The sequence below is a fragment of the Fusarium poae genome, chromosome 2 (genome assembly GCF_019609905.1).
Source record: "Fusarium poae strain DAOMC 252244 chromosome 2, whole genome shotgun sequence".
Classification (NCBI taxonomy): Eukaryota; Fungi; Ascomycota; class Sordariomycetes; order Hypocreales; family Nectriaceae; genus Fusarium; species Fusarium poae.
The window spans coordinates 9,484,416-9,510,773 of NC_058400.1; the positions used below are offsets into that span (position 1 = coordinate 9,484,416).

At 46.2% G+C, this 26,358-nt stretch overlaps 8 protein-coding genes across 8 annotated transcripts; 7 read left to right on the forward strand and 1 right to left on the reverse strand.

Annotated features, from left to right (window-relative positions):
- Positions 1-537: 537 nt before the first annotated feature.
- FPOAC1_007230 (uncharacterized protein) lies at positions 538-3,027 on the forward strand (the record flags this gene model as incomplete). Its single annotated transcript, XM_044851698.1, has 3 exons — positions 538-628; positions 704-1,016; positions 1,080-3,027. 3 exons carry the CDS (start codon positions 538-540, stop codon positions 3,025-3,027), a joined length of 2,352 nt encoding a protein of 783 aa, XP_044710410.1.
- Positions 3,028-3,737: 710 nt separating this feature from the next.
- On the reverse strand, positions 3,738-4,052 carry FPOAC1_007231 (uncharacterized protein; the record flags this gene model as incomplete). Its single annotated transcript, XM_044851699.1, has 1 exon — positions 3,738-4,052. The coding sequence occupies one exon, from the start codon at positions 4,050-4,052 to the stop codon at positions 3,738-3,740; it is 315 nt and encodes a 104-aa protein (XP_044710411.1).
- A 407-nt stretch (positions 4,053-4,459) lies between these two features.
- Positions 4,460-6,041, forward strand: FPOAC1_007232 (uncharacterized protein; the record flags this gene model as incomplete). The annotated part of the gene is made up of 2 exons (XM_044851700.1): positions 4,460-4,819; positions 4,872-6,041. The coding sequence occupies 2 exons, from the start codon at positions 4,460-4,462 to the stop codon at positions 6,039-6,041; spliced, it is 1,530 nt and encodes a 509-aa protein (XP_044710412.1).
- A 991-nt stretch (positions 6,042-7,032) lies between these two features.
- FPOAC1_007233 (uncharacterized protein) lies at positions 7,033-8,059 on the forward strand (the record flags this gene model as incomplete). Its single annotated transcript, XM_044851701.1, has 3 exons — positions 7,033-7,213; positions 7,283-7,531; positions 7,590-8,059. 3 exons carry the CDS (start codon positions 7,033-7,035, stop codon positions 8,057-8,059), a joined length of 900 nt encoding a protein of 299 aa, XP_044710413.1.
- A 1,192-nt stretch (positions 8,060-9,251) lies between these two features.
- Positions 9,252-10,451, forward strand: FPOAC1_007234 (uncharacterized protein; the record flags this gene model as incomplete). Its single annotated transcript, XM_044851702.1, has 1 exon — positions 9,252-10,451. The coding sequence occupies one exon, from the start codon at positions 9,252-9,254 to the stop codon at positions 10,449-10,451; it is 1,200 nt and encodes a 399-aa protein (XP_044710414.1).
- Positions 10,452-12,513: 2,062 nt separating this feature from the next.
- On the forward strand, positions 12,514-13,131 carry FPOAC1_007235 (uncharacterized protein; the record flags this gene model as incomplete). The annotated part of the gene is made up of 1 exon (XM_044851703.1): positions 12,514-13,131. One exon carries the CDS (start codon positions 12,514-12,516, stop codon positions 13,129-13,131), a length of 618 nt encoding a protein of 205 aa, XP_044710415.1.
- A 6,698-nt stretch (positions 13,132-19,829) lies between these two features.
- Positions 19,830-21,284, forward strand: FPOAC1_007236 (uncharacterized protein; the record flags this gene model as incomplete). The annotated part of the gene is made up of 1 exon (XM_044851704.1): positions 19,830-21,284. One exon carries the CDS (start codon positions 19,830-19,832, stop codon positions 21,282-21,284), a length of 1,455 nt encoding a protein of 484 aa, XP_044710416.1.
- A 1,923-nt stretch (positions 21,285-23,207) lies between these two features.
- FPOAC1_007237 (uncharacterized protein) lies at positions 23,208-25,331 on the forward strand (the record flags this gene model as incomplete). The annotated part of the gene is made up of 4 exons (XM_044851705.1): positions 23,208-23,376; positions 23,455-23,920; positions 25,174-25,185; positions 25,250-25,331. 4 exons carry the CDS (start codon positions 23,208-23,210, stop codon positions 25,329-25,331), a joined length of 729 nt encoding a protein of 242 aa, XP_044710417.1.
- Positions 25,332-26,358: the final 1,027 nt, after the last annotated feature.

The following is a 26,358-nucleotide window of genomic DNA, read 5'->3' on the forward strand; positions in this document are numbered from 1 at the left end:
GCTTGCCTGATTCTCATTTATGTGATTTTTTTGACAAAGTGGTAGCCCCAGATCGGTAATAAAGCCGAATAATACAGACACAAGGCAAGTTCGTGTGACGATATCATGACCAAATCCTCTGGTTTACCCGAAGAGCTAAAATAGTTACATCTGACAGCTGATGAGGTTCTTGTAAGTGGCCGAGGTAATGCCGACTTCGTCCGTTTTACCCCAGCATCTGATCTTATGGGCAGGGTTAAGTCAGTAAAGTTGACCGTTCCCGAAGACTTGGGTCTAATTTAATGGCGTTATGCCTGAATGATCAGTCGAAGATGGAGCAATATCCTGGGGAATTCATGTAATCTTTGATCAGACGATCCTTTACCCCGCACCTTGGGAGTAGTTTAGAAACGAAGTCGTGTGATATAAGACATATAAAAGGGAATGAGTAACACCAATTAATGGCCAACAGAAAACATCACAAGTAACAAGAAGAGGCAACAGGTGTCACTCTTTCCTTCCACACAGAAAAGTGAGATTAAGATCCTCTGCGGCACAATGCATGTCCCAACTGCGTGGACGAGCCTTACAGGCCTCATTCTCATCTCTCACACTTCCGCGACACTGCTCAATCAGAGGTCGGCATCTTGTAAGTATCTGCGCGTATAGATCTTTTTATTCATTTCTACCAGTACTTATAAAAACTAACCAGCCATTGGGACAGCTTGGGGGGATGCTTCCGATCAAGCCCGTGACTTTGTAGCACAGCTCAATATGACTGAGAAGATTGGCATCGCTACAGGCGGTTATCGCTTGGACGGACCTGCTTGCATTGGCACAATCGGAAAAGTCGAGAGGCTAGGATTTCAGGGAATATGTTTTTCTGATGGCCCTTCTGGATATACCAGGTCCGACGGTGCGAGCGTCTTCTCTTCTGGCCTTACTGCAGCTGCTAGTTGGGATAGGCGCCTTATCTATGAACGCGCCGTTGCCATTGGAGAAGAGTTTAGGGCCAAAGGTTCTCATGTACATCTGGGGTAAGTCATTGCAACGTCCGCCTTGGCGAGCTTAGGGTTAAAAGTATGCTAATGCAATGGCAGACCATCCTGTGGTCCTATGGGCCGCAGCGCCCTTGGTGGGCGAAACTGGGAGGGTTTCGGCCCCGACCCTTACCTCTCTGGTGTCGCCATGAATGCTTCCGTCTCCGGCATCCAATCTGTTGGTGTACAAGCGTGCTCTAAGCACTTCATTGGCAACGAGCAGGAAACACAGCGCACCAGTACCACTAAGGAGGACGGAACCGTCATCAATGCTCTGAGCTCCAATATTGATGAGCGTACACTTCATGAACTGTACCTTTGGCCTTTTGCCGACGCCGTCAAAGCCGGCACTGCTAGTATTATGTGCTCCTACAACCGTGTCAACCAGACTTATTCCTGCGCGAACCCGCACTTGCTCTCGGTACTGAAGGACGAGCTCGCGTTTCCGGGCTACGTCGTTTCGGACTGGTATGCGACACATGGCACAGCCTCCTTCGCCAATGCAGGGCTTGACCTCGAGATGCCAGGACCTGTCAGCAAAGACTATGGTGCCTCGTATTTCGGCGATCAGCTTCTCGACGCGATCGGCGATGATAATGTGTCAGAGAGTCGGCTCAACGATATGGCCGAGAGAGTTCTGAGGCCATACTTCTTTCTAGGTCAGAATAAGGATTTCCCTGACCTAGATCCTGCTTCCACTGCTGCCCTTGCCGTCAACCAATTTGGCTACAAGAATCCCCAGTTCCCATTTACACCTATCCCTGCACGCGATGTTCGAGGCCATCACGCCAAGGTTATTCGAGAACTAGGTGCCGCTGCCACTGTGCTGCTCAAGAATACGAATGGCACCTTGCCTCTGAAGAAGCAAGCCGATATCGGTGTATTCGGAAACGGAGCGCCATACCCAACAATCGGATCCATCTATTTCGACTATGAAGACGCGTCCGTGTCTTATGAGATGGGCACCCTCGACCAGGGTGGCGGCTCTGGCATAGTCCGCCATACCGAACTCATCGCCCCACTGGACGCAATTCGAGATCGGGTGCGGAAACAAGGTGGTCGGGTACAGATCCTTCTGGAACACGAAGACATCATTGAGGGCAAGTTCAGGTCCATTTACCCAATCCCTGATGTCTGTCTGGTCTTTCTGAAGGCATTTGCGGCAGAAGGCCAGGATAGAGAGTCGCTAGACCTTGATTGGAATGCTACCAAGGTCGTCGAGAGTACAGCCTCGTTGTGTTCTAATACTGTTGTTATTATCAACGGTCCAGGTGTAGTCTTGATGCCCTGGGCCGACAACGAGAACGTGACTGCTATTCTTTCAGCCCATTACCCTGGTGAAGAAATCGGCAACTCTATCGTGGATGTTCTCTGGGGTGAAACGGAGCCCGCCGGCCGCTTGCCATATACTATTCCCAAGAACCAAAGGGATTACAGCGCACCTATTTACAACCTAAGTGAACCAGCTGCCAATCCTGATGCATGGTCAGTTGATTATACAGAAGGTCAATTTATCGATTACCGGCACTTTGACGCCATGAACATTGAGCCTCAGTATGAGTTTGGGTTCGGCTTGTCATACACCACCTTTAAGATGTCAACAGAACTCACCATTGATATAGCCACCGGCATTGAAGCTCAAGTGAATGAGTCGAAGGGCAAGGCGCCTGGAGGATGGGTTGATCTTTGGGAGCAAGCAGCTACGGTATCTGTCAAGGTGCACAACACTGGTGACAGAGACGGACACGCAGTGCCTCAGCTATATGTATCGTTCCCACAAGACACAACCCCACCTGGTACCCCAGTGCGGGTTCTGAGGGGTTTCGAAAAGGTCCATCTCAAGGCTGGAGAGACTAAGAAGGTTACTCTTCCTCTCCAGAGAAGGGATCTTAGCTTCTGGGATGAGGCTACTCGTCAGTGGGTTATCCCCGAGGGCACCTTCACTTTTGCTGGTGGATTCAGCTCTCGTGACCTCCGAGCCAAGACTGAGATATCAGTGTTGAGGTAAAGCTGCGTCAAGAGCCTAGTTATAATAAGGTGGGACGAGAGGGGAAAATCGGAGCAAGTTCTTACTGAACTAGTATGTAGTATATAGTCAAGTTCAGTCCGCTGATTAGATTCCGTGTAACTTATAAATTGACCCCTTTCCCATCTATCTAATGCTCTTCCTTTACAACACGCAGTGAAGATGGAAGTGAGCTACGCCCCCACGGGGCGGACGTAGACGACTCACCTCGCATTTACCCGAAGACTAACACTGGCACAAACAAACACAGATACTGGTATCCATCAAGCCAGGGCAATAAAATAAAACGGGCCGAATAGCATCTGTAGTCAAGGGGTTTATCCCCGAATGCAGTCGAACTGTCTAACTTCAAGCTACAAGAGTGTTTGCTTTTACATATGACCCTGAGCTTGGCGGCGGCCCGGCTGACGACAGCCATACGGCCCGTGTCGGATCAATTGAATGACTGTCCTACCAGCGAGAGGGGATCGCACTCGGCAATGACGGCCTCGTGTATTCGTTCAAATGCGCTAGAGCGCGGGAATTTGCCATGCTGCTACATTAGCATATGGCTCCAGAGCGTGGACCCAAAGCTCTGAGGGAGGTAGATAGCGGGCGCGCTGGCGGCAACACCATCGTAGTCGTCGAGGTAATCTTGCGCGAGGGGAAGACCTTGCCTGCCGCCCGTCGAACAGTCGCTACAGTAGGGGTAATCATGCTCCCGGCCGTGGAAGTTCTTGAGCAGGGCCATTCAAGGTACTCAGTGGAAGCCAGGACTCAGCGTCCACCTCGTCTCCCTGACCTGGGTGGTTTAAGGTGATGGTCACATTGCAAAAGTTGAGGCCGGTTGCCTGAACTGTGGAATGGTTATAGTTGAACGCGAACGTGGCGATCTGCGTGTAGTCAAGGACGGGCGATGCGCTGAGAGAGAGGATCTCGGCATCTGGAAGGAAAGGAGCCTCAATCGGGGCACTTGCGCGGGCTGATACGGCGACGCTGGAGAACCAAATTGCTGCGTATAGGTACATATGTATTAAATGTGTTATTTATAGATATTTAATGTAGCCGAGAGCTTATCTCACATGCCTTAACTTAGTCCCGACCAAGCACGGTCCAACTCGTTTTAGATTCGGTGGCGACGTTATATAGCGAGGAAATACGAGGCTGGCGCGAATTCCAGTCCCTGAAACGGGCGAGCCCCTGTAGCTCGCTTTATAGATTAGGTTCGGGGTAGGCCGCATGTTCAAACGTGATCCACGGCGTATAGGGGTCTATTCCAAACGCGCCTTCTAACCTATGCCTTTTACTACGATAAATAAGCCTCATCTTTGCGTAACATCCTTTGGATTCTTCCTCCGCAACGAACCTGCCGTGAGTAGACGAGGTAATTTGGAGGCCTACACTCTTGCTAAGTGCTGCATTCAACTTGGACCAAATGGCTTCTTACGCCGGGCTTGGTGAATCCTCACCCCAGTCTTTCCCTCAATCTTCCGATGTTTCTGGCCATGCGACCGGAAAGAGGAGATTACTTATCATATACATTCATGGATTTTGCGGGAGTGAAGAGTCTTTTGGTCAGTTCCCTTCACATGTCCATAGCTTTCTCAAACAAGCCCTCTGCGATACCTATGTCGTCTATTCAAAGATCTATCCCCAGTACGAAACGCGCAATTCCATGGACATCGCGGTAGAGAAGTTCAGCCGCTGGCTTCAACCACATGAGAATTCTCAAACAGATGTCATTTTAGTAGGACACTCGCTAGGTGGTATCTTGGCTGCCCAGGCTGCTCTGCTAGTAAGTTCCGTCTCTACATCACAATGCCGCTGTTGACTGATTTTAAATGTAGAAAAAGTCCCTCTATTTGACTTACCAGTCACGCCGTTCTCTAGTTGGCACAATATCGTTGGACTGTCCGTTCTTGGGTCTTAACCCTGGCATTATCATTCCTGGCGTTATGTCTCTGTTTCGTCCTAATATACAAGTCGAAGCAAACGCTCAGGATGGTGACTCGGACATGCTCGAGTCACAGTACTCCTCCTCGTCTCGACTTCTGCACTTGAATCCACCCGCATCTGACATGGATACCTGCTTCAATCCCCCTTTCTTCAACGACAACGAAGTATGGCCGATAAGACGATCATCTGAGCCAAATATCGTGCAGTCTGTTTGCATCGATGGCCTCCAGGGCTGGCTCCTTGAAGCCATCGACTACTGTCTTTCTCACTGGGCATATGGGCGCTGTCTGAGGCGTCCTTGGGCCCTGAGGCTTAGATACCACGAGCTACGAGCTCTAGAGGGTTCTAATGAATTTCCCCCAACGTATGAAAAGCGAGTCACACAGGCCGGAGATCTAGGGAGGCGACCAGGAACCCGATTTTTGAATTTCTTCACTGCCAGCACACGACGGCAATCCTGCCACAGGTCGAAAGTTTCATCACTGGGGCATAGGGATGTGGACAAGGAGCAATTCTTTGAGCAGGCCGGAAAGGACCACCGAATAGACCACTTCTCTAGCGAGCCGGATTTTGACAGTTGGAGCACTGAGGTCGAGGGCATAGGCCACTACCAGCAATCTGCCACTGATGGTCTTTGCCTGCAAGAACGGACCACCGTGGTGACGCCCAAGCTTACCGACCATTGTGTGAGACTATGTCAGGTTACCAATATTTCGCACCGCTTTAGCGCGCTCTTGAGTGGCCTAGCGGAGTTCTTCTGGCGACTGTTATCACTATTTCAAGGTGGTCTAGATAGCCACTGGAATTCTGCAGAAGAACACCAAGCAGCTGGTAAAGTTGAGGTAGACAGGAAAGGTGCGGTAAAACCGGATGAGGGGCGCACATTCTGCATTCTTCCTCCCGAGGCTGATCCTACGTGGGTGCGCATTTCCATGGAGGGCATAGATGAAGTAGGCGCCCATTGCAGCCTTTTCGTTGATGACGGACCGCACTATGAGAGGTTAGTGCTTCACATGGGCAAGGAGATCGTACAATGGGTTTACGATTGTAACAGCAGCTGATACTTGCTGCAATGGCTTGGAAAAGGGCTTGGGAAATGTATTTAATTGGTCCGATAATTTCTATGACGTTTTGCAAATAGATTGTACATCAGGTATAGAAGGTTAATTTAGCTTACTTTGTATATTAAGTTGGATGTTTAATTGCTCATTAGTTTAAAGGGTTTTAATATACATACATACAGATCTACTTGAACAAGTACAATAGCACTTAAATAGCACTTTCTATATACGTTATAGAGCACTTTAGTAATATACTCTACTTATATCTTACTAGGTAAGTTGACTACTTAATATATAATTTAACTCGATTATTTATAAAACTAAATACTAGTGTTTAAATAGTAATATTAGTATTATCTCCGTAAATAATAAGGACTGCAGTAGCATTTCAATGTAGATGGTTTAGTCTTCTAGGTAACTTAGAGCATTATACTGATGGTAGTATACAAGCCTATCTCGCCTCTCGACTGTTCCGCTTTGCTATCAATCGCGGGGATACACTCTCGTGTATTTTCACACAGATACTAATCAACTAAACCCCACATAAGCGGTGCTCACCGCGGCTAGTGGTTTCGACACATGCCTCCTTAGTAGCAACTTGATTCGTTTAACAGGCTCGGTTACGGATTTTACTTGCTAAATAAAGATATAACCCGAGTCTTTACACGTTTATATATTGCCGCGTAGTCGGGGCATCCGAAGCTCTGACTGGTTTGATTTTAAGGGCTCGTATTCATGCCTTCAAGTATCTACATCCGGGGCTCCCCTAAGTCTGCCTTACGCAGTAAGCTCTCTTAGAGTAGAACCGTCCGCCTATATAGTCCCCGCGTGCCAAGTCGACTCAAAGCTGATATTTACAATACCTTGCATTATCGCAACAGTCCAGTCATTCATTAGGCATTTTTATTTTTTATTTTTCTTCAGCAGTCACTATCCTTTACTTGCTCAGCAACTCCTCGTTTGGTCACCTCCTTCCCGATCAAGACACATCATGACACCCAACTCAACTTCCAACACCGATTTTGACGACTTCAAGCTGTACCTCTACAAGCCCTCCCTTGTAGCTGCCATCATATTTACCGTTCTTTTCGGTGTTGTTTCCGCTCGCCATTTTCAGCTTTTGTTCAAAACGAGAACGTGGTCGTTTATTCCCTTCTCCATAGGTTGCCTTGGTACGACTATAGTATCAAATCCCCGCTGCATACAAGACTAATGGTGACGTGGCTTGCGCCGCGAAATAGTGGAAACCGTTGGATATGGCGCCCGAGCATACTCGGCAACACAGACTCCCGACTGGGAGCTGATGCCTTACATCTTTCAGAACGTCTTCATCCTCCTTGGCCCAACATTCTTCGCAGCTTCCATCTACATGGTATTAGGCCGGCTCATATGCTTTCTCGAGGGGCAGCATCTCTCTATGATCAAGGTGAATCGGCTTACCAAAATCTTCTTGCTGGGAGACATTCTCTCCTTTTTCGGGCAAGGTGGAGGTGGGACAGCATTAAAAAACCCCCAACGCTTTAAGACCAGAATAACTAACCCTACCAGGTGGCGGACTCATCGCTAGTGCTAGCGACAAAAAAAGCCAAGATCTTGGCAACAATATCATTTTTGTCGGTCTCGCGATTCAGGTCATCTTTTTCGGCGGCTTCATGGTGATCACGGCAATTTTCCACGTGCGCATACTAAGGCAGCCTACCAAAAGGTCACAAACCACGGGTGCTCCATGGCAGGCGTTCATGGCCGTACTCTACCTTACAAGTGCGCTTATCATGGTGCGGTCTGTCTTTCGGATGATAGAATATGCTCAAGGCCATGATGGTGCATTGATCTCTAAGGAGATTTACGCCTACATGCTAGACGCCCTGCTCATGATTGTCGTTGCGGCCATCCTCACTGTACGCCACCCAAGTGCGATCTTTACATACCAGGCTATGTCCGATCTTTTCGGTCATAACTCGGGTAATGTCGACAATATGCCAATGGTTACCCCACGGCCATACGTGGTGTTACCCTAAGCCCAACCAGATATTACTTTTGAGGTCTCTCGGCCTTCGATAGCGAGAAAATATGGTCTCGGTGAAGAGTGAAAAGTGAGCGATCAGTTGTTAGATGGGAAATGTTAGGGGAACAGTCGGAAATTGTTGGGCGATAATAATTCACCAAATTACCTTGGTGGGTGTCCTTACGTCTCATCAACTGAATGAGTAAGTAGAGTTAGTTTGTTTCATACCTCCTTGGATCAAATCATATTCGTCAGCTATAACGATATTTTCCACACAATCTGTTTCATTCAAACTTGAATCCTTCATGGTCACACAGCCCTTGTATCGTGATGACCTTGGTGGGACGATGTGACAGAAAATGTCAGTATTGGCGGATAATTGAGTATCGATCGTAGTCAAGTCAGTAATATTGCGTCTAGGGGATTGTGAGCGTTGGGTATTTATCCGTCGTGACCCTAATATGATTGATCCTGCTGTAGGTTATGTTTCCCTGGTGGTCATTTCTGACAAACGGGACATAGTGAGGTGATTCCAGGCGTCTTCCACTACCTGCAAATTACAAGAGTCGTACACGTTGTATGCCTTCGGGTTTCTTCGTATTTATAAGTCACAAGTGGGCCGCAAGTGCGCAACAAAAGTTGTATCCACTTCCACAAATAGCCCTGCCTCACAATTTTCTACCCCACTTCGTAGATCTTCCATAATTCAAGCTCCGAACGCCTAAACAACATAGGGCATCAGAATGGCAAAAGCTATCACACTAATGGGGGCCACCTTGGGTACACATTGTCACTGCATAGGTCAAATTCGGGTTTGCAGACTGAAGAGTATATGTTTGCTACATTTTTTCCCCTCCCTCCCTTGCTCGGATTCCCGAAAACTCTGTCTGTGTCAAAGCTGAAAACAGAAGGGGCGCGTTGTGGATGGAAGTAGTGGGGGTTCGATACGCCCTTCGCGTTGGACTCGCGTTCATTCGTAATACTTCTGCGCTCGCATACGAGACGCTAACTACGTACGGTAAATTGGCTACCAGTCATGTGCCCCTGTCTAGCTTGAACCCCACCTGCGCCGCCTTGTTCCAAAAGCTCCATTGCTCTGGGGCTTTTAAAATCGCAATGTTTTCCCGAAAGTATACCGTCATTGACCTCGCATTCTAACGTGCCCGAATCTGAGCTGCAGCACCTGACATAAGAGAGCCATCGGAATGACACCCGAGCCCTCTGGCCAAAGCGAGAGTCGTCGCACTCACAGAAAGTCAAAGACAGGCTGCGATACGTGCAAGAAAAGGCGTGTCAAGTGTGATGAGGCTCGTCCAAGGTGCGCCAAGTGTACCTTTGGGAACCGAACCTGCTCTTATGCAGCTGCGCCAGGCCAAGGGCCTGACCAAGCCCGACTGAATACGACCGTCGCAGGCAGTGTTAGCAACAGCCCAGCGGGAACTCCCTCATCTACTGCATTGCTTGCTGCGGCAGCTGAAGCGAGGTCACCCGCGGCAGCTCCAGGTCGCTATGACGCCGTCCACATGAGTCTATTCTACTATGCCATTGTAAATACGACTAGCTTTATGGGATTAGGTGGTGACTCGAGCCTGGTGGTGGAGAGTGCTCTGAATAGCACGCGCGTGGCCCCCTACCTCCTCGATCAATTGCTTGCTCTTAGTGCTTTATACCAATCTACTACAGCGCAGGCAAGCCAGGATCTCTACCTCCGGTATGCCACCGAACTGCAGACGCGGGCCTTGGCCCAGTTCCTCGAAACCCGTGGGAATATCAGCGAGACAAACTTCATACCCGCCTTCCTTTTCACCTCCTTCCTCGGGTTCCACGTCCTATACAATACTTTAAGAGACCATCAGGATAATCTCGGCGAGTTTGTTAGCGCGTTTGTAGATTACGCGCGAGTTCACCGGGGGATCCGCGCCGTGACAGCCGACTATTGGCCCCAGATTCTTGCCTCGAATTTGGCTCCCCTTCTAGGCATCGTGGAGATTGGCAACAGAATTGACCACCTGGAAGCCGGGATTGAGACTATTGAGCTGCGTAAACAGTTAGAAGCACTGTTAGATTCCTCAAGAATACCGGTTCCTGCGTCCATTGACGCTCTACAGCGGATGCAATGGGTGCTTGATCTTGCAAACCAGAATGCCCAAAGCTCCAGCATCAAAATCCAGGCCGCCCTAGCCTGGCCGGTTATTATTTCAGATGATTATATTGATGCGTTATATCTACGCCATCCTGAGGCTCTGGCAGTCTTGGCTTTCTTCCTTGCCTTTGTGTACGAAAATCGATCGTATTGGGTCTTCCAACCTTGTTCAGGGTCACTTATCGAAGCACTAGCCAGCCATCTTGGACCGTTTTGGAAGGAAGGTTTGAGTTGGCCGCTGTCAAAACTCGTTGGTTCTTGATGCATTGCCCTTATGACGGGCCCTCTTGTAGCGTACTTGGTAGATAAAGAGGTTAAAGGCGCTTCGTAGATCATCTTGACATCTTTTGCAAGGAGGTCATCAGGCAATCATTACATTACACCCTTTGCAGCTTAAAGAAAAGGCCAAGGGCTTCCCTCTCTACATTGTGCCTCAAGTCAAAGACCAGCGTGCGCATACATAGCTAGCACAATATGATAGATACAGCGCCAAATGACTGAAGCAACATGGAAAGTTGACCCTGTCGTAGTTCGGTACCAATGTCCCCAAAAAGGGTTATGCTTCGTAGACTTGCCTTGTGTTAGTCGCATTGCAACGACCGGATTGAGAGCCACGGTGCATTTCAATTCATGGCCGTTCTACCCAGTCTTGATGAAATCACATCACGTTAGATCCTTGCAGAAAAGGGAATTCGTTGCATAAATCATTTCAATCCGCGACTTTAGTTGACGCATTAATAGACTAGCAGTACTTGGCGTCTCTTGGTGCCTTCACCACCTTATCAGTTGTCCAAAGCCTAGTCACATCGTCTTCAAAGTCTCAGGGGAATGTTACAATATTGACGGATTTGAATTGCTGGACTGATAGGCCGCGTAAACAAGACAGCAGGTCAATTTGCTAAAGTTTTATTCGCAGTAACAACTTCGTGTATATCTGGTCTTACTAATTATACGACTTTGTGGGAATAATTCAACTAGTAACATATCTTAACGTTTCGGCGGGCAAGCGGAATACCCCATTATAACAGAAATACTCTCAACCGTTAAAGAAAGCCATGTTTACCATCCGAATATTCGTAGTAGATTTTATTAGTAACTAGGTGTTTAATTCTCAAATAACGATATTTTACATTATAATAAAGAGCAAGCAAAAACTAAAAAAGAAGATAATATAAAATTCTGACGAAATTCGTTAACTCGGATGAATCAAAAGTCTATGAGGTTAATCTAGTCTAATAATGTACGCTTAAGCATATGGGGATTGGCAAAGTGGCCTCTCATTGCCTTCAGTTTTCAGCGCAAAGCATTCCGCTGTGCAAATCATACTGCCAATTTTCACTACCAAAGCCCGAAAGCACGTAGAGACTATCAGTAGGGTCTTATGCTTATCTGCGTCGCAAGCTTATCATATACGTTAATCCAAGATTAACCGTCGATCCTGCTTTGTAGCCCCTCTTATGGAGTCCAGTGCTACACGCGTGTAATACGAGCAAGAACGATGACTCGGGTTCGTCAAAGCTTGGCACACTGGAGCCTAACGTCAGCCTTTCAGGCCTAAAGGCGTGCTCCGCGATTTTAGTAAGCACTTCACCTTGGGGCTTTCAGATATAGGTTAAGAATTTTTAATAGAGAAGTGGGATGGAGTAATATCAAGATGAGTATTACCTAGAGTTCCGAGAGAAAGCCTTTAATAGATCTCGTTACTTGATGAAATGCTAAACTCTGGGATCTCTACAATAGTCTGTAAAAGAAAATCCACTGTGCAATCCTCTAGAGTGATAGCTGCAATAACCACCATATGGTCCGGCATTGGAAGAACCCTTGCAGTGGCAATAACAAGATATGCAACCCTGGCTATGCAGATACGGCTGGTTGTGAGTCTAGAACGGTAAAAGCTAGAGCATGCCGGCAACCAGGTAGCTCAAGATTAAGAAAAAAGTAAGATTATGATTGCTTCCTTAATTTTAGTTCGTTTAGACATACCAAGTTATCGCATACATTTGTTCTTTCCTATTCCCTTTAAGGATGACCGTGGATGCCCACTTAATGCTTTCTTAGTTTTGATAGAACCTTAAATGCATCGTATTGATTCGGGAACACGTGCGTCAGGCGAAGCCGAAACGCGAGGCACTTGACCAAGCCCAAATAAGCTAATAGAGCATTGGCCCGGCTATCACGCAGGACGTTCCATATTAATTGCTGCCTAGACCCCTTGTATGCTCTTCCGCGTGCTGCCTTGAATTCTTAAACTTTCGGAGAGAGGCGTGTATTCGCGGATTAGTTCATTCCCAAGGTTTTTCGCAGGCCCTTATGTTCATTAACCGATGCCAAATAGCGACGAGGCCGGCACCCAGGTCGTCGAGCCCCACCGAAAGTCAAGAAACGGTTACAACGAATGCCAAAATCGACATATTAAATGCGACGAAACCCGGCCGGAATGCCGGAACTGTGCCATAAGCGAGCTGGTTTGTCCATACCTCACGATACCCTCAACCCCAAACGGACCCGTCGCCGCATCTACTCTCACCAGCGTCGTTGGCAACCACCTTTTGGCAGTTCCTAGAGCGACACAGGATGGCACACGGCATTCTGGACCGACTTTTACAGCAACCCACCTGGCCTTTCTTCACTATGCTGTGACAAACATGTTGGACTTTATGGCTCTTCAGGTGAGAGGACGGCCCGTGATCGATGCTGCCCTGGAAAATGCATACAAGGCGCCTTATCTCCTGGATCAAGTTCTCGCGCTTTCGGCGCTTCATATCTTAACTCAGGATGTGGTACAAGCATCATCATTCCACTGGCAAGCCACTGAGCTACAAATACGTGCGCTAGGCCTATTTAACAAGGCTAAAGACCACATATCCGAAGACACTTACGTGCCGACTTTTCTTTTCGCCTCACTGCTTGGGCTCTATGTTCTTCACAAAACACTTCATTAAGGCCATGATACGCTCGGGGAATTTATTGACGATTTTATTAGCTATATTCGTCTTCATTAGGGGGTACGGGCCATTACCATAAAGTACTGGCACTGTATCCTGCACTCCGACTTGCAACCGTACATATATATCCCAGTCATATCTAAGCAAACAGATTTAAAGATTCCAGGGGAAAACATAAAATAACTACGGAAGTTCCTTAAGTCATCTTCAACCTCATCTATCGCTACTAAAGCTTACCTCTTGGCACTTGGCCGGGTTCAGTGGGTACTAGATGTAACAAAACAAGAGCCATCTAGATAATATTAGTGCTGACGCGGTCATGGAACGGCCGCTGATTATTCCTGACAAGCACATTAAAGCGCTATATGAGTATAGGCCGGAAGCTCTTGTCGTTTTAGCATTCTATGGGGTTGTCTTATACTGATATCGATAATTTTAGGTATTTAGTTATTCTGGCTTATTCATAACTCCCCAGGATGGTCGGCTTGTTCTGGTAACATGCTTTAGCTTGGCCATCTCTAGCTCTTGCGAAAGTATAAATATTCAAAAGATAGAATGAAACCTTTTAGAGTTACCTCGCAAAATTCCATCATATGAACACTCATACTGTGTGTTCCCAGACTTTTCAATCTAGTTTATATCGTTAAATCTTCCACTACCAATGCAAGCTACAGCTACATACCGCTTCTAGAAGAAACCGAATATTTGCACAAGAAGCGGTACGCAGCTGACGACGAAATCCTAGAATACACCAAAAGAATCGCTTCGCAACTATCGCCTTGCCGACAAAGTCCTCTTCCGTACCGTCATCCGCAGGCAAAAATGTCACAAGGCCGAGGGGGAAATGAGGTTAACTTAATGGTGTATGCCCATTTTGTCACCCTTGCTTATGCAAGCTATGAAGGTCCGCAAGTTTCCAGAATCGTATGTCTTGACAAGTTCCACGGTAGCGTCTTCCGCACTACTTTCCGCACTGTTCATTGGGACTATACAGGGCTCTGCATCGTTAAAACATGCGGAGGCCCTGCTAGTAGTTTTTTACATCTACAAAGATACAGAGTCTTGAGGGTTCTCACGCCGGCTTTGGTTATAGTTATGCATTGTGATAATATGTTTGATAGAGGAATAGGGAGCTATTTACAAAGGGAAAGTCCTGCTTTGTATAGTATGTAGTAGATAATGCGGTTCACTTATTATATCGAAGACTGGTAATACCTTTTTCTAATAAAGAAAAAGAGATCTAGCTATCCTAATTACCCACCAAAATATTATTAATAATAGTGTCTCTGCATAGACCTAAGAGCAACAATAGCTTAAATCTAATACGGTTTCCTCAGCCACATCAGCTCAACCATAACTCTATTCCAAAGGGCATAAAAGACCCAGAAAGTGTAATCTCGAAGCTCCATGTGCAGCTCGAATATCTTGAAAGGAGAATCAAAAGGCATAAAAGTAGCTCTCCAGAGTCGATTCTAGAAGCATTGAGGTCTTCTTCCAAGGGAACAAAGAAAGTTATGCATAAGGTTGCCTTATTAGAGGCCAGGGTCCAAGATCTTGAACAGGCAAATGAGATACTAAGCCGGCGACGGATGGCAAAAAGTACCCTACTACAGAAAGGAGGGGTAATAACAGTAGAGGTAGGAAGGCAAGTAATTAACCAAACGGATATTGATGCGCATACGGTGGCTAGACCATCGAGAAGTGGTGGTCAAGGAGGGCCTGCGCGAATGAAGGAAAGGCGCTATGGAGCGTGCGGCAAGACAGGACATAATATAACGATCTGTCAGATAGTTATCGCTATGTCTGTGGAAGAATGTAGCGATTGATTTTACTTAATTAATGGTTTGTTATGTTTTTATGGCTATTTCTATCTGAGATGTTGGGATGTCGTGTTGCACCCGCTTATCATGTACGTTAGGTTGAAGTATTTTATGTTCTTTCTGGCCCAAAGTGGATTGGTAGTTTATAAACTATTATGTGTTATCCATTGAATAACTGCAAGTATAGCAAATTATTACCGCTCTTTAATAATATAAATAAACGCTGCTTTTATAGCTACAGAAAGGATATCATTTTATATATACCCATTACCCTCTAATATAAGGATCTTACTTGCATTATTAAACTGAGTAGTAATGCTGGATACACTTTAATAACTCGAGGTAATTATTAACCATGAAGATAAGAGCTATTCTGAGGTTTATCTTTCAGTGATTTTATCTAGGAAGTTAAACTTTAAATTAAGGACATATAGACTGCTAGGTTAATCTTGAAGGGAAAAAGATCCCCGAATTTTCTAATAAAATATATAGAACTAGCTATACACCTATGGCTTGCCGAAATTGAAGTAAGGGTACGAAGTTCATCGCTAAATATTAGTATTATCCTCAGGGACTAAAACTGAAATTATATAATATAACATATTAATATCAAATATCTATACATAGCTAGACGCGATAACAACAAAAGCTCAAACCTCAGACCATAAGCCCATACGCTCAGCAACCGACGACAGCTCACTCCGTAAACAGTGATGTTATTGGATTGGATTGGAGCTGGATCCGAGCCTCGATCCAATCCAGTCCAGACATGGGGACAGGCAGCCTCCAGGAGATCCAGAACCGATCCAGTTCACATTTTTACCCTTTTAAAACAGTCAATGAGCCGCTAAATAAGCAGACTGGGAGTGGAACTGTTCTTGTCCTTGGGCTATGACACCACCTAACTACAGAGCTTTTGTTCTACAGTAACTTGCGTCTCCAGTATGTTCGACTTCTCGCTTCCATCATCTTCGCCGCCTTACTCTCCCTCACCCGGCCCATCCGCCCCAACTGTACTCCCTGCCTCGCCTTCCATCAAACCGATGGCAGAGTCCTCAAATGCCTTCTGCTCCGGGCGACCATACCAAGCTCGTAAGCACTCGCTGGCTTCAATGACGTCCATCCGGAGCCGTGAGCGATGATCTGTAAGGAGGAGCTTGGCGCTGCTAAAAAGGCGCTCACACTCATCCGACATGGGAGGCAGGGCTAAAACGTCCAGCGCCATACGAGCTAGGTCTGTCTGCGAGTGGTAACGTTCATTCCAGTACTGGATGGGGTCGAATTCCTCGTCATCATTAAGGCCGATAACGTCAGTGGTGATAAACTCATTGTAGTGATCCGTTAAGGGCAGTTCGGGACTTGAATGAGGGTCGAAGTGGCGTAGTTTGAGACGCTTGTGGTTTCTCACTGAAGTAAACGATTTCTCTTTCGGTTCTGGGCTCTTAAAGACGTGAGTAGGAACTGGCGCGCCGTGGGCGAACTTGCCTTTGTATTCGTCAACCCAGAGCTCCTTAACTGCTCCAACGGCAGCTTGGATCCAGGCACGCTTGTCATCACTGCCATTCCAAACCTGATAGTACCATTGGTTCTTAAGGCTTGGATTCAACGATATGGCGGCGTAGTAAGCGGGCGATTCATCGGCCTTGTTGTATCACTTCTCGCATTTCTGCCAAGCAACTTCTGCAGCCGCAGCAAGCCAGTTATAGTCGTCGAATTCGTCATGCTTATCCTGTCTATTCGGGCCACGCTTCCGCAGGGCGTCTTCAGCGAGCTGTTCAAACTTTCGCCGAGCAAGGTGGATTTCGTCCATAAGCCAGTCCAGCGATTGAAAATGATCCGCAAGAGTCCACTGTCTGCCTTCGTTCATTACTGTGGCCTCGTAGAATGTCTCAAGTTGGTCATGGAGGTGTCCGAGTTCGTCCCATTGCCGTGGGCTGAGGCGTTGGTCCAGGACGTCTCTGTCGCTTTGTGGAGGCTCATATTGATCGCAGAAGAGCTGGATACGTTCTTTGACATTAAGAGCGCGTCCAATTGATAAGAAATAAGAATTCCAGCGCGTGGACTGACTTTGTACAAGCTGCAGCAAACTCCAACGTCAGTACTGAAACCGGAAGTGTAGGACGCCGCGACTACCTTGCGACGCGCACTAGGGGAGCTGACCTCCAATCCGTCAAATGCAGCCAGATCGCCGCTAATTTGTATTGATCTGAAGAATTGACGCCGTTGAGGGCTAGCTCTAATGTATCGTACGATATTATGGAGCCTCCCAATTGCACCGCGCTTCTTCCACAGCTCACGAATCCGCGTGTAGTCCCCTTCTCGATACGCAGAGTCCAGATCCTTGCAGGTCTTCGAAGCATCCTTTCCCATAATAAACGCCTGGGCGCAGAGATTGACGATATGGCCAAAACACCGAAGGCGTCGTCGTACGCGATGTTTCCTGCTCATGTTCTGGTAAAGAGCCTTCAGGACCAGGTCGATGCAGGCATCATTAGAACTTGCATTATCCGCCATGAAATAACCGATCCGGCCACTGATCCCGTAGTCATCAAATATATGTAGGAGGACATCTGCCATATTCTCACCTGAATGTTCGCCAACTAGTTCGCGAAGAGCCAGGACAACCGTTCTTCTCTTGCCGCTTCTGTTGATAAAGTGCGCGACACATCCAAGGATAGCCTGATAGTTCGGTGACGTCCATATATCGAACGATATCGATATATTGCTGTGGGCCGTTTGCATTTCTTGACGCAGGCTGTCCTTTCGTGCCTCAAAGGCCTCTATTATCCATCTGCGAACCACTAGTCTCGCCTTTGGAAGGAGTGTTGTCAGGCCAGGGAAAATATAGAAGAGGAGTTCGCGAAAGTAGAGGTTCTCGATTTGAAAGAAGGCGATGTGACAATAGACGATCCATCGAATAAGAAGTTCCTTGAACTCGTCAAATCGGCGTTTGAATACAAGGGTGGATATGTTGTTGAAGTCGACGATTGATGGCTGCGATGGGTGACGCTTCGCATGTCTGCGCTCACCAGTCTCCCCTATCGATTTGGTGTTTCGATTCCAGATGGTCTAAGGCAGTACAGTTGCCCTTGCCGGAAATAGGAAGTCCCTGTTGGCGCTGCTGTTGTTCGCACAGATAACAGTACCAGAACCTCTTCGTCAGGTCCTGCTTGAGTTGTATGTCTTCACCATACTGCCAGACGACTGATGTCCTTTTCTTGGTGTGCTTTTGGGACTTTGCCACAACAACATAGCGTACATATTGCTTCCCATTCAGCTTGAATTCGTCGGGCTCAATCAGAATTCCGTCGAGGTCGTTTGGGCGAGGACTAATATACGTTGGAGCAAGAATAACTCTATCAGAATCAGGACGGCGACCGCTGGCAGCACCGAAATAGCTGGAGATAGTGGCCATGGTGTAGCTGGTGAGTGGACTGTTCAGACACGTTTGCCACACTAGAAGGACTGCTGAAGTCGCGAACGACGCGTTTGCCTCCATGCTTTTAATAGCGCAGCAATCTGCGCGCGTTGGATGTTAACCCAATAGCGGAACGATGGTTCGCGCGTCGTGTCGACGGGAGCTGCGACGGGAGACTCTCATGAACACTCAATTAGGCTTAGCTCTTACCTTATCAGGTTAGACTATTGGAGCTCCAGGAGCTGGTTGCCAATCAATCCAATCCAGTCCAAATCTTCGAGAAACCCAAATCCAGTCCAGTCATTTTCCGACAAATCCAGTCCAATCCAAATTGCCTCCAATCCAATAACATCACGGACCGTAAACTCCTAACTTCCCGCAAAATAAGGCCTCAATTATACGAGACACAGGCCTAGGCAAATACAAAGAATAAACTAATCACACAATCCCACCCTAAACGCTCTAGAGATAATCTAAGGAGATTTAATCTTGTATAGCACTTCGAAGTCTTAAACACTAGATCTAAAAAACTTTTCGCCGTTAAAACAATCCCGCATCTAAAAGCTTTAACTCGGTAGACCTAACTATAGAGATTTGTTACGTGAACGAAAGTAGTCACGTGGTTCCTCCCTTCATAAGGGATGATCTTACTTCCCAGACACAGGAATCAATAACATTTATCACAACGGTAATATCATGGAATCCAACTTCAATCTCATCTTCATCTTCTTGTATTATGATTTTATTATAACAAGATTGATTAGTTATACTAAGTGTTAGTAAATTGATCTTAGCATAATCTGGGCCCGAGTCGAATTCTAGATATACTTGTTATTATTTGCTAGAATTGTTATTACATTAAGATGACTGGAGGTTGACTATGATGAAAGTAATAATGAGGGGACGATGCATAGGTTTTAGGACATTTAGCAACCTATCCGATATATACGTATCCTCGCTCACCAGGGACTGTCTATACGAGATTTTGACCGGAAAGTTCGGTCCGCGCATCAGTATTTCGGACCGGGCCTAGATCTTCGTATAGCAGGTATCACCGCTTCGCATCTTGCTAATGGCAGCACTGCTATACGATTCCGCAATTTGTATATGTCAAAGCTCGCCTCTGTAGTCAAAGCGCCTATAACTTGATTCACGTTACTTAAAGAGTCGCACATAGCAAGATCTAACTTCGGTATAAACTACGTTACTTTCGCAACTCTCCTAATATCCAAGTTAAAACTCCTAACGAGTCTCATAGCAATTAAGGTGAGAATTTTAATCATCATGTATTCATTCTTTTCACACTAGCTAGGAAAAACGAAGGCTTTCAAAACTACCAAGCCAAATATTGACCATAGAGGTCTAGGATAATTCCGACTTGTACGCATTATTGAACTCGCCCGAATAACAAACCATATTCGGCTGAATACTATTTGATATTTCATTGAAGACGCAATATGATGGGGCCACAAACACAAAGCAATCATAGGGACCCCCAGAGAAAGATCCCCGGATATGTCCGGATCAAGTCACACAACGTAAGGAAAAGTCAATTTCAGAATTTGTTCCTTGCCCAGGAGTTGGTAGGTAGTAAGCAAACTGAACCACGATATGCCAGATCAGTTCCGCAGACTGCCATAGGAAACAAGATGTCAAGTGGTGGTGACGCTACTATTTGGGCGGCTGATTTCAGCCTGAGTGGTCGGTACTTGGCTGTCGCAGGTAAAGATCGGTCTATCAAAGTGTTCAAGGTCATCGCCACAGAAGAGGAGCGTTCGGCACAACAGAGATATGAGAGTCAATCTTCGCTAGCATCGAAGAGCCTTCTGGCACCGGTATTTCTATCCCAGCCTTGCAGAGAGTTCAAGGGCCACTCGGCCGAGATCTTGACTTTGAGTTGGAGTAAAAATGACTTTCTACTCTCGGGTTCAACAGACAAAACTGTTCGTTTGTGGCACCCAAGTCAGCCAACATGCATTCGCATATTTCAGCACGACAGGACTGTGACCTCAGTTGCGTTCCATCCCACCGATGACCGCTTCTTTCTCTCTGGATCTTTCGACGCTACACTGAGGCTTTGGGATATTACAAGAATATCGATCGTTTACTCAGCGCTCATGACGGATATCATTACCGCTGTAGCTTTTTCGCCCGATGGCAAGGTCGCGATATGCGGTAGTTTCAATGGGACTTGCATATTTCTTGACACTGCAGGTTTGAGGGAAAGAAGTCGAATATGTATCCAGTCTTCTGGCTCCAAGAGTGGGGTCTGCCCTAAGATCACAGGTCTCCAGACGATAATCTCCTCTGACAGCATCGACACGACCGGCCAAGCAAAGTTAATGATGACGACAAATGATTCGCGAATCCGCATATACTATCTCGTCGACTATGGTTTGGAGTACAAGCTCGAAGGTATAAGAAATCAGTCGAGTCAAATCCACGCCCGTTTCAACGACAGTGGAGAATATGCCATATGCGGTAGCGAGAATGATGAAGTCCACATCTGGCACCTGAACTCTGGGGAACCCAAGGAGTTTCATGAGAGGTTCCATACACACTCTGAGGCGGTCACGAACGCCACTATGGCTCCAATGGTTACCCGAAAGATTGTTAGTCTCTCCCAAGACCCGATCTACAATCTTTGCGGTTGTCGAAATTCGAAGCGTAATGATTTACACGGTACTAGGAACCATGCAGCAAATATGCTGTGCATGGCCGAAATGACCCACGATTCTTCCCCTAATTCAAAGATGAAGATGAATGATGCGTCGGAAGGTTGTTCTAGAAGTCACTTCGGTGGTCACATAGTTGTCACAACGGATACTCTAGGCAAGATAAAGGTATACCGTCAGGATTGCGCATTTGACACGCGCTACCAAGTGTCTCAAAGCTATCAGGTTACTCAATAGCTCAGGCTCTCTACGTTTCAGGTATTCGAGGGACCTTTGAGTTATAGGCGCAGTGTACCTTTCGTCAACCTATACTAAAAGATATTAAGACAGCTGAGCCATTGACATCAGAGAAAGCATGCATCTTACTACTGGCATGAGCTAGATTGTGACGCATCTGTAATTACTAGCTTGATGCTTGTGTCAATGAGGGACAGCCCTTACTTTCTTTTGTCGGCAACTATGCCTGGGATCATTGAAAAGATACGGAAGTCTCGGCGTCAATCTATACAAAGTGTCACTTCGTGTCCAACCTTATTATGCCGTCAGCTACCAACTTATGAGCTGCACAGCAGATTATGCATTCACGGGCTAGATCAAGAAATGACCTCTCTCGCGATGCTTCTAGGGGTATTAAGCCCCCACTCTTTGTACGATCTGCAGTTAAGGAGAGACTTGATCATAGTCGATAGTAAGCAAGGTGTCGCACTGAGCGTGCTTAAAGGGTTAAAGTGAATGTAATGAGCAGCAGCAAATGTGTTGATTGATTGTTGTCTTAAGTTGTCTCTTGTGCGGGGTATTCCATTCCGCAGAGTTAAAGTATACAGCTAGATTACTAAGGCAGTTGTTTCCTGAGGCCGTGAAGATCATGCCTACCCTGCGACACAAGGTAACGAGCGGAGGTGTTGATGTTGTTGAGGCAAAAAACCAATGACTGTCGATAACTGCTTCCTATATGTATCCTATGACCAGGTTGCAGATTTGGAACTTACGACGATACTATGGCAGAGCATAGACACCACCTCATATTAATGCATGGTTGAATTATGCCGCCCTGCTTAATCAAAGCCGGTATTGGCAGAAGCAGACTCTTACAGTAGGCACCTGTTTTCACGCAATACCCAAGACGTCATGTGGAAAATATGTCATTCCTAATCACAGACTAGCAGCTAGCATTAAACTTTTGCAAGATGGAATTTTAAAGCCGGAAATTAGTTGAGATTCAATAGATCTTTAAATAAGTACTATCTATGCTTACTAATTTCTATCAAATGCAAGAATGATAGCTCTACCAAGATGGGATAAGCTTATGATACAAGCATTGCAGGATAGACTGTAATATCTGTTTACCTCGGCTGTGCTGTTAGATCACAACTTGCCGATGTCTCAGCGGTGGGTATATGGATCTTCATTCTCCGGTTAATGCTAGTTCCTAGAGCGATGCGATTGGTGCGTTTTCCCAAACACGAGATGAGCCAGCAATACGAGACTCCATCCACCGCCGCGCGGCCAGACTACTTTGGGTGACCACGTAGGATCCAGAGCCCTTATCTTCGCCAGCTGATTCTACACCGAGTTAGTCGCTTCAGAATCTAATATGTTTGTCGTCGGAAAAAATATATAATTGGGTGTCTATCAATACGGTCACCTTAACCAAGTCGTTCGTGGCATAGAACAGGGCGACAGGCGGCGACTGAGCCTTTAAGCTTATATGCTTTGCCTGATTCGGAAGGTGGTAAATCGGTGTAACGAGGAGCCAGTCCTATGCTAATCTCTTATTGATTGAGTTCTCCGGTATTTGAAAGATTTTGCGGGGTCGAAATTTACGCTATACGATGAGTTAATGCCCATGCCCTTATAACCCGAGTTTAACGAACGAAAACGAACGAAAGCGAACGCATGCGCGCGGTGCCAACAGAGATCCTAAGCCACGTACAGTCAGCTCACCCCCACCACACGTTACCTGGATAGCTCAAAAGCATTAACAAACCATAAGAATGAGTATAATAATCCAACTTTTCTCCTCATTCCAGAAACATTATCCATTATTCTGTTATGACGCTTGGTTAATCTCCCAATTCCGCTATTACTGTTCGTTCTGTTTGCTCTTCCATATTCTTCGACCATCTCGATGCACCCTGACACGGTTTTCAAGCCACAAATATGGCCGAGTTAAAGACCTATAACGGCTACGCTTTATGGCTGTACCTTCCTAATGTACCGGCCGCTGCTGTGTTTACTATTCTATTTGCCCTTGGGACAACCGTCATCGCTTGGCAGATGTTCAGAACCAAGGCATGGTATTGCTCAGTTTTTGTCATTGGTGGAGTCTGTACGTATTCTCTTTATAACCATGTTTCAAGGTTATAATCTTCTTTCATGCCAATACGGATTACTAACTTAGCCATAGTGGAAATGGTTGGCTACATAGTACGAGGTGTTGCCAGGGACAAGACCGATGAGCTGATCCCTTTCGTTATCCAGAATGCTTTCATTCTAGTGGCCCCTGCCCTTTTTGCGGCATCTGTTTACATGACATTGGGCCGTATTATTAGCAGCATCCAAGCTCAGCAGCTCTCAATTATCCGTGTCAAACTGCTCACAAAGCTATTTGTCATAGGCGATGTCATATCGTTTGCAGTTCAGTCTGGTGGCGCTACCATGATGGCTACATCGGATGACCCGAAGCTAGGTGAAACCATGATTGTCGCTGGCCTCTTTGTGCAAATCGTTGTGTTCGGTATCTATATTGTTACCACCGCAATCTTCCACTACAGAGTCAGAACTCAAAGATCAAATGTCTTTGCCAATTTTGGTAATAATTGGGAGAAACTCCTTATTATGCTTTACATCGTCAGCGCCCTGATCATGGTCCGGTCTGTCTTCAGAGTGGTGGAATTCATTGGGGGCCAGGATGGCTACCTATTAAAGCACGAGTGGACCTTATATGTTTTTGATGCGCTGTTAATGTTTGCAGCAGTCGTTATCTTCGCATGGAGATTCCCAGGACCTATTTGCTCCGAGTCTATGGATATCGAATTAGTATTGGTAGAACAGCGGACCAGCGAGTCTCCTCATAAACTCTTGTTGCAGTGTTAGAGATCGGGTGGCAGCGGCTGCTTTGGACGCAGGATGGCAGTGGTTAGAAGTAAAGCCGGAATTGAGATATAGGAATAGACAATAACTATATCACAATTCAAGGGAGATATGAATTAAGTAGGGATAGAAATATGGATAGACATAAAAAGGACTATTTAAATAGAGTTGATATTAGCCGACATACATTGTATGATAAGCATGTGTCGCAGGCAAGTGTGTATTACACTGCAAAGTAAATGGAAGCTAATATGCAGCATAACACGGTTTTAATCGGGCGGGATTTAAATAATCTAGATCCCTCAGGGTTAAAATACTGCTACTGTCGTTCTTAGTGGTAATATGTCATAAGGAAGATACCTCTACTTTTATTTTCTTCTTTTTCTTTCTAGCTTTAGGCAAGTAAATGAATTAACTTTATTTATTTATTTATTTATTTATTTATTTATTTATTTATTTATTTATTTATTTATTTATTTATTTATTTATTTATTTATTTATTTATTTATTTATTTATTTATTTATTTATTTATTTATTTATTTATTTATTTATTTATTTATTTATTTATTTATTTATTTATTTATTTATTTATTTATTTATTTATTTATTTATTTATTTATTTATTTATTTATTTATTTATTTATTTATTTATTTATTTATTTATTTATTTATTTATTTATTTATTTATTTATTTAATAATCTCCGTCATACGGCCTAATGCCGTCAACCTCCTTGCGGAGTAAGATGACGTGTTGGGCTAGTACTAGATAGCTTTATATTACATTCGACTATAGGGTAGGTAAGGGGTAGACGCGTGCCTGGTCCGTGTCCCCTTTATAAGGGGGGCCCCTAACCTGGGTGAGCGCGTTTTTCCCCAACCTACCCTTACCATCCAACAATTCTTCAGCCATGTAGGCGTTTTCAGTTTTTCGGGCTTTTCTTCCGTCAGCGGATCCAAGCAGGCTGTGAGGCCAGGTTCTCAGTGGCGGGTTAACGCTTATTTATCGTGTTGTAAAATCTTCGGGTTTGCAGTTGCAAGACCAGGTGCGTAAAAACAAAGAAAGGCTAGCTGACTGCACAGGGCGTCGAATGAATTAACTTGTCACAGCTCGAAGCCGGACCAGCTTACCCTAGACCAGCAATCAGGTGGATCCGGATCACGTGGCGATACGTTATCGCAGAGACTTTAGTTCGACAACCAGATATCTCCTGAACGTAGCTCCTACTCAAGCATTCTAGTCAGGAACGGGGCCCGTTCCCAGCGCGATGGTCCTTGCCATCCCAGTAGAGTTTAATGGGCATTCGGACCACCTTAGTCACATGGTCTCAACAGGGGGGAGGGGGGTTCACACAGGCCCTACGAAAGCCAGGGGATGGTCGATTCTGAGACCCCCCAAGATCAATAGATGTAGCTCAGGTGGTTTCGTTGCGCAAAACAAAAAGCTCCCGCCTCCACCCAAACCACTTTGCCATTCTCTTACCCATGATCCGTAACAGAACTGGATCAATCTTGTCAACAGGATGTGGCTTATGAAAGACGATCCTGCCTCCCTCCCCGGACAACTGCGTAAACGCCACTGCCGAGCCGCTGTTGTTTGTCGCAGTAAACCCCGCATCAATCATGGCGTGAACAAATCGACCCCACAACACGTCTTTGACAACGTCATCTCTGTCGGGGAACATGAGTTGAAAGACCCCCAACGATTGCCTCGTAACTTCAATGGCGGTACCTTTGGTCAACTCGGTGGGTTCTCCGTGAGCACTTGCAGCTTTGTCTCCCAGCTCTATGGTATCACCGGTAGAGGCCCCTTGCCCTCCCCGCGTTTTAGCTTTTTCTCGGCGCGTAACTATCGTTGACGGCACGGGTCTGGGTTCAGCCTTGTAGAAGAAACCGGCAACGGCTTGTGGCTCCTCTACTCTACGGATAGCAGTGAGGATCTCAGCCTCTGCCTGTTGTTCCTGCTGCAGGTACTCTGCACTTAGGTTCGCTGAAACAACCTCGAGAAGACTGTCGACCTCTGCTGGGCTGTAAGCAGAACTGCGAAATTCCTCTCTGATGGTTCCTCTAATCGATTCCCAGAATTTCTCGAGGGCAGTGCGGAGCACCCGAGATCGTGCAAGCCAATCAGCATTTTTCGGACCTGTTGGTGGCTTTGCAAGGTAGAAGTCCCTAATAAGCGCCGCCCCGATGCGTTGGAGAAGGCTAAGGTTCTCTTT